The sequence below is a fragment of the Vicugna pacos genome, chromosome 3, assembly GCF_048564905.1.
Source record: "Vicugna pacos chromosome 3, VicPac4, whole genome shotgun sequence".
Taxonomy (NCBI): Eukaryota; Metazoa; Chordata; class Mammalia; order Artiodactyla; family Camelidae; genus Vicugna; species Vicugna pacos.
Genome location: NC_132989.1, coordinates 6,178,429 through 6,191,839, shown reverse-complemented (window position 1 = coordinate 6,191,839; position 13,411 = coordinate 6,178,429). Strand labels below are relative to the sequence as shown.

The 13,411-nt window shown below is 41.0% G+C and overlaps 1 protein-coding gene across 3 annotated transcripts in view; it reads right to left on the bottom strand.

The window, feature by feature from the left end:
- Positions 1–13,411, bottom strand: part of ZNF496 (zinc finger protein 496) — a 33,772-nt gene that overhangs the window by 16,799 nt on the left and 3,562 nt on the right. For all 3 annotated transcript variants that reach the window (XR_012066412.1, XM_072953437.1, XM_072953426.1), the window contains 2 exons: positions 12,870–13,053; positions 7,187–7,263 (listed from right to left, as the gene is read on the bottom strand). Coding sequence is in view for 2 of the 3 variants with exons in the window: in XM_072953437.1 (XP_072809538.1) it covers positions 7,187–7,263; positions 12,870–13,053 (261 nt within the window). In the remaining variant the exon portion in view is untranslated. The remainder of the gene's footprint in view (positions 1–7,186; positions 7,264–12,869; positions 13,054–13,411) is intronic.

Genomic DNA, 13,411 nt, shown 5'->3' with positions numbered 1-13,411 from the left:
TCAAAAAGTGAAGTAAACTCCAAACAGATAAATCCAAAGAAATCCATGCCAAGACACATCACGATAAACTTCTGAAACCTGAAGACAAAATCAGAAAAACAAAAATCATAGAAGTAGCCAGAGAAAAATGAAACCTTCCCTACAAGAGAAAATGAAATTTGAAGGATGGCAGGTTTCTGGTCAGAAGTCATGGAGGTGAGAAGGAAGGGACACCGTGTTTTTCAACTGCTGAGAGACAACTGTCAACTGTGGATCCTACATCTGATGACAATACCCTTCAGGGATGAAGGAGGAATCGAGACACCCTCAGATGAGTCAAAAATAAGTACAGCTTATTTATCGCCAGCAGACTTATCCTAAAAGAGTGGCTAAAGAAAATTCTCTAAACATAAAGGAAACAACAAAAGGAGGAACCGTGGAACCTAAGAAAGGAAGAAAGAAAATGTTAAGCCGAAATATGAGTAAATACAGGCTTTCCATCCCCTTTTTAAGTTTCCTAAGTAAGGTTTGATAGTTGAAGCAAAGGTTATAACACTGTCTGACGTGGTTCTAAATGTAGAGAAACTATTTAACTCAACTGAAGTATAAAAGGGGGAGGGGGAAGGGATGCAAAGCATTGTGTTAAGTTATGTATATATAATACTTAGAGCAGTCACTGAAAAGGTATATTGACAAAGATTCTCTGCTTGACCAAACCTTAGTCAGGTTCCTGAAACTTCCCCTGGGCCCATCTATGCACTTCCTTGTAAAACCCAATTTTAGCATGAGTCAGTTTTAGTAGAACCTCCTGTTTTCCATGTCTGATTGGGTTCCTCATCCCTCATCATCCCCTAGGTGATGGCTCATCACCTTGGCCTGTCTTCAGCAAGAATCCTGGTAGGTTGGTCTAGCCCGAATCCCTTTTATCCTTTATACTTCCTCTTAGTAATTTTCCATCCACCGACCTCCCCCCAGTCTGCTCCTTGGCTATAAGCTATAAATTCCCACTTGCTCATGCTGTGTTTGGAGTTAAGCCCCATCTCTCTCCTCTACTGTAAAATCCCACTGCAGTGGTCCCTACATCTACGGCAGTGGTCCTGAATGAAGCGTGCCTTACCATCTTTAACAAGCATCACTTGAGTATTTTTTTTTAACGATACAAAGATATACACTTGACAACACACTAGGTAAATCAAAACTGAATTCTTCAAAATGTTCGAGCAACTCACAGGAAGGCAAGGAAAAGAAAAGAAACAAAAAACAGAACAAACAGAAAAAAAAAAGACTTAAGTCCTAACATGTCAATAATTACATTAAATGCAAATGGTCTATGTACATCAGTTAAAATGCAGTGATTGACAGAATGGATTAAAAAGTATGACCCAACTATATATGCTGTTTAAAAGGAACTTCAAACCTAATGATATAGGCTGAGTGGAAGTGAAAGAATGGAAAATACTTACGCAATTATTAATCAAAAGAAAGAGTAGCTCTATTTACCAGATAAGTAGACATCAGAGTGAAGAAAATCATGAGAGATAGGAACATTACATAATAATAAAAGGGTCAACCCAACAAGAAGGCACAGCAATCCTAAATGTATATGCCCCAAACAAGTGAGCTGCAGAATGCGGGAAGCAAAAACTGACAGAACTAAAGGGAGAAATAGACAAATCAACTACTATAGTTGGAGATTTTAACATCCCTCTTCTCAAAAACGGATAAAACAATCAATTAGAGAATAAGCAAGGATACAGAAGAGCTCAATAGCGCCATCAACCAACAGGATCCAATCAATACTCAGAGAGCACTTCACTTATCAACAGCACAGTATGTATTCTTATTGAAATGCTCACAGAATAGATACCCAGGCGGACCATACGCTGGATCATCAAAATCCCGGAAGGAGAGGAGAAACTCCAAACAAATTTGAAAGAGTCGAAATCATATGGAGTGTGTTCTCTGAAAGCAATGGAATCAAACTAGAAATCAATAATAGAAAAATAAAAGAAAAATTCCCAAGTCCTGGGAAACAGAACACCACACTTCTAAATAATCCTTGGTTCAAAGAAGAAGGCTCAAAGGAAATTTAAAAATACACTGAAGTGAATGTAGACAAAAATACATCGTATTACAATTTGTGGGCTGTTACTACAGCAGTATGTAGCTAAAGCAGGGAAGCCTATAGCACTAAAATGCTTGTGTCAGAAATGCTTACATTTGAGGTAAAGTCTCAAACCAGTAATCTAAGCTCCTACCTCAAGAACCTAGAAAGCGAATAGTAAAGCCAACCAAAACATGCTGCATGAAGTAAGTAATGAAGATGAGAACAGAAATCGATGAAATTGAAAACAGAAAAGCAACAGAGAAAAATCAATGGGACAATGAGCTAGTTCTTTGAAAACATCAATAAAATTGAAAACAAGACTGACCAAAAAAAAAAAGTATAAATTTTCAATATCAGGAATGAACGAGGGAGATAGCAGACCTAACAAAAAGATGATAAAGAAAAACTACAAATAACTCTTCATGCATAAATTTGACTACTTTGATTAAATAAACCAATTATTTAAAAAAACACACACTATCACAACTCATCCACCAAGAAACAGTATAAATAGCCCTGTAATGATTCAGTAAGTTGAATCTATAATTGAAATACCACACACACACCCCACCCCCACCACACCCCCAGGTTCATCTGGTTTTACTGGAGAATCCTATCAAATATTCAAAGAATTGACAATTCTGCACACTCTCTTTTAGGAAATAAGGAGAGGAGACACTTTCCAATTCATCTTCTGAAACTAGTATTACCCTGACCAAAACTAGACAAAAACAGCAAAGAAAACAAACAAACAAAACCACTGACCAGTATTTCTCATGAATATAGATATACAAATCCTTAACAAAGTAATAGCAAATAAAATTCAGCAATATATAAATAGAACTTTGTACCATGACAAGAAAGGGTTTATTCCAGGGATGCAAGGTTGGTTCAATATTCAAAAAGCAACCAATATAACCCACAATATTAACAGCCCAAAGAAAATTCACATGGTCATATCAACTGAAGTAGAAAAGGCTTTGATAAAATTCAATAATCACATATAATAAAAACTCCAGAAAAACAGAAAGTGAGAAACTTCCTCAACCTGATAAAGAGAATTTACAGAAAATTCACAATGAACATTATACTTAATTGTGAAAGACTGAATGCTTTCACCCTAAGCAGGAAAAAGGCCAGGATGGGTGTCTGCTCTCATCACTGCTGTCTGACACCGTGCTAGAAGTTCTAGCCAAGGCAATGAGGCAAGAAAAGGAAATAAAGGCATACAAACTGGAAAAAAAGAAATAAAACTGCCCTTATTTGCAGAAGACATGATTGTCTACATAGAAAATTCAGGACTCTAAACAAACAAACAAAACCCTCCCTAAACTGGGTGCATCAAACCAGCAAGGTCACAGAATATAACGTAAACATATAAAAATCAACTCCTTATACTCTAAACGTGTATGTTGTCATCAAAATTAAAAATATATTATCACTTACAATTGCTCAAAAAATGAACAATCTAGGTATAAATCGAACAAAACACATGAAGAATTTATATGCTGAGAATTACAAACAGAGACAAAGAGATCAAAGAAATGGATAAATGGAGAGGCAGACTGCATTCACAGACTGAAAGATTCAGATGCCAGAAATGTCAATGTTCCCCAAATGGATATACAGGTTTAACAAAACTCCTATCAAAATCTCAGTAAGACCTTTTGTAGATATGGACAAGATTATTCTAAAATTCAGACAAAGGCAAACCAAGTGAAATAGCTAAAATAATTCTTTAAAAAAAGAATAAAATGGGAGGAATCAATCTACCCAATTTCAATACATAATGTGTAGTTACAGTAATCAAAATCCTGCAGTACTAAGTAGAAAGAGACAAACAGACCAATGAAACAGAACAGAGAACCCAGGAATCGCCCTGTACAAATATGCACAACTGATTTTTTTTACAAAGGAACAAAAGCAATTCAATGGAGGAAAGATAACCTCTTCAACAAATGGTGCTGGAGCAACTGGATATCCACTGGCAAAAAAATACAAAGCTCGACCTAAGTCTCACACCTTATACAAAAATTAGAGATCATGGACCTATATGAAAATGGATCACAGATTATGGATTAAATAGATCATTAACTTAAACGTAAAACGTGTAATTATATAACTAAAAAACAGGAGAAAACTCTTTGGGGTCTAAGGCTAAGCAAAGAGTTCTCAGACTTTACACCAAAAACATGATTCTTAAAATGGAAAAACTGACAATCCGGACTGAATGACAATGTAACACTTTTGCTCTGCTAGAAAAAAAAAATGTTAAAAGGATGGGAAGACAAGTTCCAGAGCAAAAGGAAATATTTGCAAAACACATATCCAACAAAGGACAATTACCTAGAATATATAGGGAGCTCTTGAAACAACATTAAAAAAAAAAAAAGTAAATGGTTCAATAAGAACAGGAAAGTCATGAAAAAACATTTCACATAAGAGGATATTGGGATGGCAGATAAGCACATGAAAAGATGTCCAATATCATTAGCCACTAGGGAAAATGCAAATTCAAACCATCATGAGATACCGCTTATCAGAATGGCCAAAATAAAAAAAGTGACAACAACAAATAGTGGAGGATGTAGAGAATGTAGGTCGGTCATACACTGCTCGTAAGAATGTAAATGGTATCATTGCTCTGGAAAAGGAGATGGTGGTCCTACAAAACTAAATATGTAGTTGCCACTCAACCCGACAATTGCATGCCTGGGCATTTACCCCGAAGAAATGAAAACTGTAAAGATGTAACTGTTTATAGCAGCCTTACACAAAATGGCCCCAAACTGGAAACAAACCTAGATGTCCTTCAACAGGTGAATGGTTAAGCAAACTGCAGTACAGCTGTATTAAGGAATTCTACTCAGCAATGAAAATGGACCATTGATATATGCAGAACCCTAGCTGAGGCTCCACAGAATCATACTGCCTGACAGTCAGTTCCCAAATGTTACATGCTATACAAAGCAATTTATATAACTTTCTTGAAATGACAACAGTAAACAGATCTTCACCCCAAACAATCTGAAGTTCTAGTTCATGTTATTTCAACCATATACATTCCTTTCAATAACTTATTATATACTTTAAACTAATTTAATTTTTTTCTTTCATTGACATAAAGAATCCCTTATGTAAAGTTCCTTTGCAGAGAAATCGACTAATGTCAACCTTAAAACTTAACTGCAAAACAACACTATATTCTTACTATTCTTTGAATGAAATGTGTATTTTACACTTAGTGTTATTTCACTAGATTTGTCTTATATTATTAAAACTAAATTAAAAATCACTTAATTCTCTCAAAAGATAAGTATTAGCTGGTTAGCTAATAAATTAATGCTGGGTGAAAAAAGAAGTTATGTAACATTAAAAGTTTCTGGTAATGGATAGTTTGGTCAGGGAGTGTGGGATATCAAGGTTGATAAGATGGAAATGGTCTGCTCTGAATACTAACAGTAAGTCTTGTATTTTCTAAAATTTAAAATAAATATTAAAATCTAAAACCAATATTAACATCATTAAAGGTGTTCTTTTTACTAACAGTATCTGTTAGCAATTCTAAACAACGTCAGTATTAAAATACCCCTTCCCGAAAAAAAATCTTTCGTGGGTCTAGTTCTACGTAATTGTGGCAGTTACCTTTGGACTTGAATTGTGTGTATTAAATACATTTTTGAGTACACATATATTCAAATTAGGATATATTTTAATCTTAAGTTTATCCTTCAATAAACATTGCTTGTATTCTCCAAAGAATTTAATTCAAAAAAACCCCATTATATAATGCACCTCCCATACATGGACATATGATTATACTGAATCTTGGTTTGTAATAGCTCAAAACCATTAAAGTCTACTTTGGACCAAAAAACAGAACAAAACAAAACAAAAAGAACTTCATGATGGTTACGGGACTCTTAGCGCACTATGCAGAAACTATCTTCAACTGAGTGATGAAATAGCAATGACTTATCAAAATCTACATCTTCTGTTCACTATGGCATTTACAGGAACCTGGGGAAACTCAAAAGATAAGTACCGAAGCTCATTAGATATTAAATTCTCAGTATGTCTTTGTGTGTCATACTGGTCATGTGCGTTTCACCTCCTTTGGATCATTTGTCATCAGCCATCACAGTACATGGCAGACGCTGACAACACATGCGCAGAGCACCCGGGCCCCTGGGAACAGTGCTGAGGGAGTGGAGACGCCCCATCCCATGTGCCCTGGCTAATTCCTTCCCCTCCTGAGCACTCTGCACTCCCCAAGTTTAAGGTCTTATCGAATGCACCATCCTGAGAGCTAGCGTGAGCTGTGTTTACTGTACAGATGTCCATCAGACAGTCCTCCATCTGCCAGGGACCAAGTAATGAAATGAGGTCCACACCTTCATATAATCTACTCTTGCACAAGGAGATGCTGTAAAAACTAAATTTTATGCCAGCCAACGGAAAGCGTTAAAGGAAAAACGAAGGGGTATGGTTGGAAACCACGGCTGAAGGCAGAAACTGGGCGGGAAAGAGGAGACTGAGAGCACCTGCCAGACTAAGACCAGCCCCTATCCTGCGAGGACACCTGAGAAAGTCAGCCTTGTGTGGAAACGTGGAAGGGGAAAACGCAGAGGAAACCCCCTGAAAACCCACTGAACGGTTGTGGGAGGGTGTTGAAATGATCTGTGATTTTCCCCTCCGTTTCCTAACATTGCTGAAATAGTTACCACTGTGATTATTACTAAATAAAAACTACCCTAGGAAATGAGTGGAGTCTCTTTTTTCATAGGAAAGAAACTCTGAGATGCCAGGAAGACGACAGATGAGGACTCGAGGGCATCTGTCTTCCACCATCACTGTCTGCACAAAGGCTCCAGGAGATGACAAACAGCCAGCACAGGGAAGAGCCAGGACCATGTGGGCGGGAGGGATGCAGGAGGGCACCTTATAAACCCATGTCCTTCCTGTATTAGTCTGTCTGGGCCAGGGCTGAACAGCCTGTGTGGCAGACAGCAAGCTGGCCTGGGGTCCTGGAAAAGTTGCCCTGCAGCTTAAGGAGAGGCAAACATGGAGTTCTTAAAGAGTCTTGCAGAAATCACTCACCGGGGGCAGCTGGAGGGCAGTCACCTGCTGTGCGTCCCTCACACTCGCTTCCTGAAGAAGGGAAGTGTCTTGCGGAACTGAAAGAGATCAGAAAAGGATATCTCATAAAATCCTGGGTCTCTTTTCTCACCTGTAGCAAGAAGATTACCAGATGATGCACACAAAAAGTACTTGCAAACCGTAAGCATTTCTGTCACTCTGCTTTCAGACATGTCAATGGGGACTTCAACACGGAAAGCTTGGGTTCAAGGTGGCTGTCACCAATTAGCTACGTGCCTCCTAGCAGGTCCAGGGACCTCAGCTTTACCACCCACAATCTGAAATAAAGGTTGGGGAGGAGGGGTATAACCCAGTGGTAGAGCTCATGCTTAGCATGCACAAGGTCTTGGGTTCGATCTCCAGTACCCTCATTAAAACCAACAAACCAACCAACCTAATTATCTCCCCGACCCTACCCAAAAAAAAAAAAAAAAAAGGTGAAAGCTCCATAAATAAACCTAATTACCACTCCCCACACACCCACAAAAAGGTTAGAGCTCCAGAGTGGAGGGGTCAGTAAGACCTGTTGGCAGTGAAGATTACTGTCTTATAAATTTATACATTTAAAGGTTTATAAATTGCAAAGCTCCGTAAGAAAGACCGTTATCACTATTAGACACTCCTGGAAAAGCACCTGGCGCAGTGCCCTAACCACCGTCACACAGAAGCGCAGAGCGTGGTACCGGGGTCATCTCAGGCTCCCTTATCCTGGGCGATCAGGGTCTCAGCTATATTCTGATATGATCTCTCCCCTGACTAGCACTTGCTCAGGCTTGTGCAAGAAGTGAGCCATATACCCGGCCCATGGTGCAGCCGTGTCAAAGTGAGCTTTGTTTCAAAAGGTGCTCCTCCCGCTGAGTAAGACTTGGAAAGCTGCACTGTCATTTCTCAGCTTAGAGAAAATCTAGGAAGTTAACCCCAGGCTATCGTGCAAAACCAGTGTCAAAGCTAACACTAGAAGCCAGCGTTCCTCAACTTTCACACCTGGGGTACAGAGCTTTCGGTCAGCAGCAGGGGCAGGTGCGGCTACTTGGAACAAGAGTCTGAGACAGGAGCCAGCTCGGCCAGCAGCGACATTTGTGGGCGTGGGGTGAGGTAGGGGGGTTCCCCTCATCACTCTGCTGCTGGAAGCTCAGGCTAGGTGGGCGTGGATTTTAGTAAGAGGTGTTTCTTTTTTCCCACTTTTTAAAAATTGAAGTAAAGTCAGTTTACAATGTTTGTCGATTTCTGGTGTACAGCATGTTTCAGTCATACACACACATTACATATATTCCTTTTCAAATTCCTTTTCATTAGAGATTACTACAAGATACTGATATATACTGAATATAGTTCCCTGTTATCTATTTTATATGTAGCAGTTAGAAGCTGCAAATCTCGAAACAGAAACTGACTCACAGACACTGAAAACAAACTTATGGTTACCAGCAGGGAAAAAGGGTGGGAAGGGATAAACAGAGTTTAATTCTCCTCTAACACCTGCCATCTTTCGGGAGATAAAATACATCAACATTTTGAAGATTACTTTGGAAGGCTTTTAGACTCTATACAAAATCTGTATTTGGGGGAAAATCTTCAAGATTACGAACTATATGGCTTTTATTGGAAGTGTTTCGCGATGATAAATCACCTGAATGTTTAAGGTCTTCCTAACTGCTAACTTTCATCATGCCTACTTTGTCCATTTATTATTCCTCAGGGAAACGGAAGAGCTGTGCCTTTTGACCCAAAGCCCATCCACGGTAGCTGGCTTGTCTCAGAACTTCACCAGGACCCGAGAAGGCTGTTACCATTCTTGAAGCTCTTTCCCCTCATCCCGAGGGCCCACTCATGGCCACCAACCACCTACAGAACCCAGGCTACTTGCACGAGCATTGTTTACTTCGGCAAATAGTGGTTTCTCATGGCTGTGGCTATGAGCTGAACTGCATCTCTGCCAAATTCGTATTTTGAAGTCCCAACCCCCAGCACCTCAGAATGGGACTATATTTGGGCACAGGGTCTTTCAAGAGGTTAATTAAATTCAAATGAGGTAATGGGGGCGGAGCCTAACCCCACATGACTGATGCTCCTCTAATCACAGGAGATTAGGACACAAGATACACAGAAGGAAGACCATGTGAGGACACAGAGAGAGGGCAGCTGTCTAGAAGCCAAGGAGAAAGGCCTTAGGAGAAACCATCTCTGCAGAGACCTTGATCTAGGACTCCAGCCTTCAGAACTACGAGACAATACATTTCTGTTGTCTAAGCTGCCCAGTCTGTGCGATCTTGTGACGGCGGCCCGAACAAACTAGCACGTCTGTCTTGACTTGTAACCAAAGAGAGGTCAGAGAGGTAATTTGATTTGTACAGAAACCAGGATAGTTTCACAGATAAAGAAATTTAATATGCAACTTTCTTTAAACTGAAAAGCTCAGTATAATGCCAAGGACGCTTTCTTTTTCCATCTAGAACTATAGCACAACATGATCAGTTCTCCTGAACCAACCCTCACACCCTAGAGGTCACTTTCTTCAACCAGAGAGCACCATTTTTTCCCATAACGATCAACTGAAACATCAAGGGTGGCTCAGGCCCCCTGCTCAGGCATATCTTGTTTCACTGAACTTCGCAGATGATAACATTTTTTAAAAACAAGGTTTGTGGCAACGCTGCATCAAGCTAGTGAATTGGTGCCATTTTCCCAGCAGCATTTGCTCATTTCACGTCTCCGTGTCGCATTTTTGGTTAACTCTCGCGATATTTCAAACGTCTTCATTATGATTCTATCTGTTAACGGTGATCTGTGAACAGTGATCTTTGACGTTACTGTGGTAATTATTTCAGGGCACCATGAACCGTCTCCATATAAGATGGAGAACCTAACTGATAAATGTTGTGTGTTCTGACCGCTCCACAGACCAGCTGTTCCCCCATTTCTCTTCCTCTCCTCGGGCCTCTCTACTCTGAGACACAACAATACTGAAATTAGGTCAATTAATAACCCTTCAACGGCCTGTAAGTGTTCAAGTGAAAGGAAGAACCACACGTCTCTCACTTTAAATCAAAAGATGGAAATGATAAAGCTCAGCGAGGAAGGCATGTCAAAAGATGAGACAGGCTGAAAGCTAGGCCTTTTGCACCAGTCAGCCAAGTTGTGAAGGCAAATGAAAAGTCCTTGAAGGAAACTAAAAGTGCTACTCCAACGAACACACAAATGACACAAAGAAAGCAAAACAGCTGTATTGCTGGTATGGTGTTAAGTTTTAGTGCTCCGAACAGATCAAACAGCCACGACATTCTCTGAAGCTAAAGTTTAACCCAGAGCAAGGCCCTAACTCTCTTCAATCCTATGAAGACTCAGAGAGGTGAGGAAGCTGCAAAAGAAAAGTCTGAAGTTAGCAGAGGTCGGTTCACAAGGTTTTAGGAAAGATGTCCCCTTAGCAAGTAAGTGCAAGGTGAGGCAGCCAGTGCTGATGGGGAAGCTGCAGCACGGTATCCGGAAGATGCAGCACAGATCACTCATGAAGGTGTCTACACCACACAACAGATTTTCAATGTAGACAAGATAGCCTTATATTAGAAGAAGATGCTGCCTAGGGCTTTCATAGCTAGAGAGAAGTCAATGCCTGGCTTCAGGGCTTCAAAGGCAGGCTGACTCTCTTGTCAGCAGCTAAAGCAGCTGGTGACTTTAAGCTGAAGCCAGTGCTCATTTACCATTCCCAGAATCCTAGAACCCTTAAAAATGATGCTGTATCTACCCTGCCTGTGCTCTATAAATGTGACAACAAAGCCTAGATGACAACACATCTGGTTGCAACATGGTTTACTGAATATTTTAAGCCCACTGTTGAGACCTACCGCTCAGAAAAAAGAATCCTTTCAAAATATTGGTGCTTATTGACTATGGTCACCCAAGAGCTCTGATGGAGATGGACAAGGAAATTAGTTTTCATGCCTGCTAACATAATATCCATTCTACAGCCCACGGATCAAAGAGTAGTTTCAGCTTTCAAGTCTTATTATTTAAGAAATACATTTGATAAGGATATAGCGGCCCTCGACAGTGATTCCTCCGATGGATCTGGACAAAACACATTTTAAACCTCCTAGAAAGGATTCACCATTCTAGATACCATTAAGGGCAACCGTGATTCACTGGAAGAGATCAAGATATCAACATTAACAGGAATTTGGAAGAAGAGGTCGATTCCAGCCCTCATGGATGGCTTTGAGGGGATCCAGACCTCAGTGCTGGAAGTAAATGCAGATGTGGTGGAAACAGCAAAGAGAACTAGAATTAGAAGCCAAGCCTGAAGATGTGACTGAATTGCTACAACCTTCTGATAAAACTTGAACGGATGAGGAGTTGCTTCTTATGGATGAGCAAAGAGAGTGGCTTCTTGAGATGGAATCCACTCCTGGGAAGATGCTGTGAAGACTGTTGCAATGACAACAAAGGATTTAGATATTCCGTGAACTTAGCTGATAAAGCAATGGCAGGGTTTGAGAGACTCCAATTTTGAAAGGCAAGAAATTATGGGTAAAATGTTATAAAACAGCATCACATGTTATAGAGAAATCATTCCTGAACGGAAGAGTCAATTAATGAGGCAAAACTACATTGTTGTCTCACTTGAAGAAATTACCAGTCTCTCCAACCTTCAGCAACCACCATCCTGATCAGTCTGCAGCCATCGACACGGAGGCAAGACCTCTAACCAGCAAAAAGATTTCGACTCACCGAAGGCTCACATGATGGTTAGCAATGAAGTATTTTTTCAGCAATAAAGTATTTTTTAATTAAAGTAGGTATATTGGTTTTTTTTTTTTAGACCTAATACCATTGCACACTTAATAATTGACTACGGTGTAAACATAAATTTTCTACATACTAGGGAAATAAAAAACTCATGTGACTCACTTTATTGCAATATTTGCTTTATTGTGGTGGTCTGTCACTGAACCTGCAGTATCTCCAACATACGCTTATAATCCTTTAATCGTCAAAAAACCCACAAAACCCAACAAAGGTGATGATTATCTTCATAGGACAGATCAGGAAACTGAGGCTTGCAGAGTTTAGAAGCATGTCCCAGGTCATGGCTAGAAGAGTCAAAGTCAAGTGTATCTGCTGCCAAAACCACTTGCCTGTAGCCATCAGCGTACTTGGTACAGATATTTAAGATATTCTAGGCAACACTCATGCCCCAAGCTACAAAAATATCACTCTGTGCTTCCGGAAGCATTTTTTATATTTCCTTGTAACATTGTAACAATACTGAGAGCAGCTGTTTAGATGGAGAAAGAGAGGTTCAGAGAGACAAGAGGACATGTCATACTCATCTCCCCACACAGGCCCTACTGGGACAGTGACAGCGCCTGGCCGCTCCCAAACAAAGCCTAGAGATGTGCCCTCAAAGAGATGAGATGATACAGCCTCAGAAGGTCCCACCTATAGGAGAGGTCCCTCTGGGCAGACCTGGCACCATGAAGAGGACGCTCACGTGAGATTCCGATTGAATTGCTCTAGGGAAGGACCAGACCCTAAAAATGGTTCAAGGCTACTCAGGGGGCAGGAAAGAACTAAAAATGTCAAGAGCTAAGCCAAGTGCACAGGGTGATATATAAATGCCCCTCCCCCACTTCCTTGGACACCCTACCTGGGTCCCCGCTGAGCTGGCCCGATAGTTTGCTTGGAAGCCCGGAACCCTGAGCCAGGGCCAAGGGCTGGGCGTCCTGGCTCTTTGCAAGGTCACTCTGGGGCTCTGCTGGCAGCCGCTCCTGCTCCTGGTCTGGAGGGCTGTCCCCATCGTCAATCACCACAGGGTCTTCACAGTGCTTGAGCTGCAATCCCAGAAAGGGCTTTTCAGAGCTCGGTGGAGAGGGTCCCCGGCCAGGTGAGGCCCAGCAGCTACACCAGGGACTGAGCAAACCCCTCCCTCCCTGGGTGCTTGCTAACCACTGACTCGGACACCAGTAGCTCAGCCCCAGCCTTGGACAGCGTTATAAAGGGTAATGGCCACAAATTAGGGCCTTTAGGGAACGGAATCTGCTTTCCTGGGAAACCAAACTTCACTGTGGGCCTCAAGTGATGCACGCAGCTCAGACGGAATTCCTCATTCCCGGCCAGGGGATGTGTGACCCCACCAAAGCATCAAAGCACAGGGTGGCCGCCCTCTCTCCATACCTGGCGCCCAGCCCC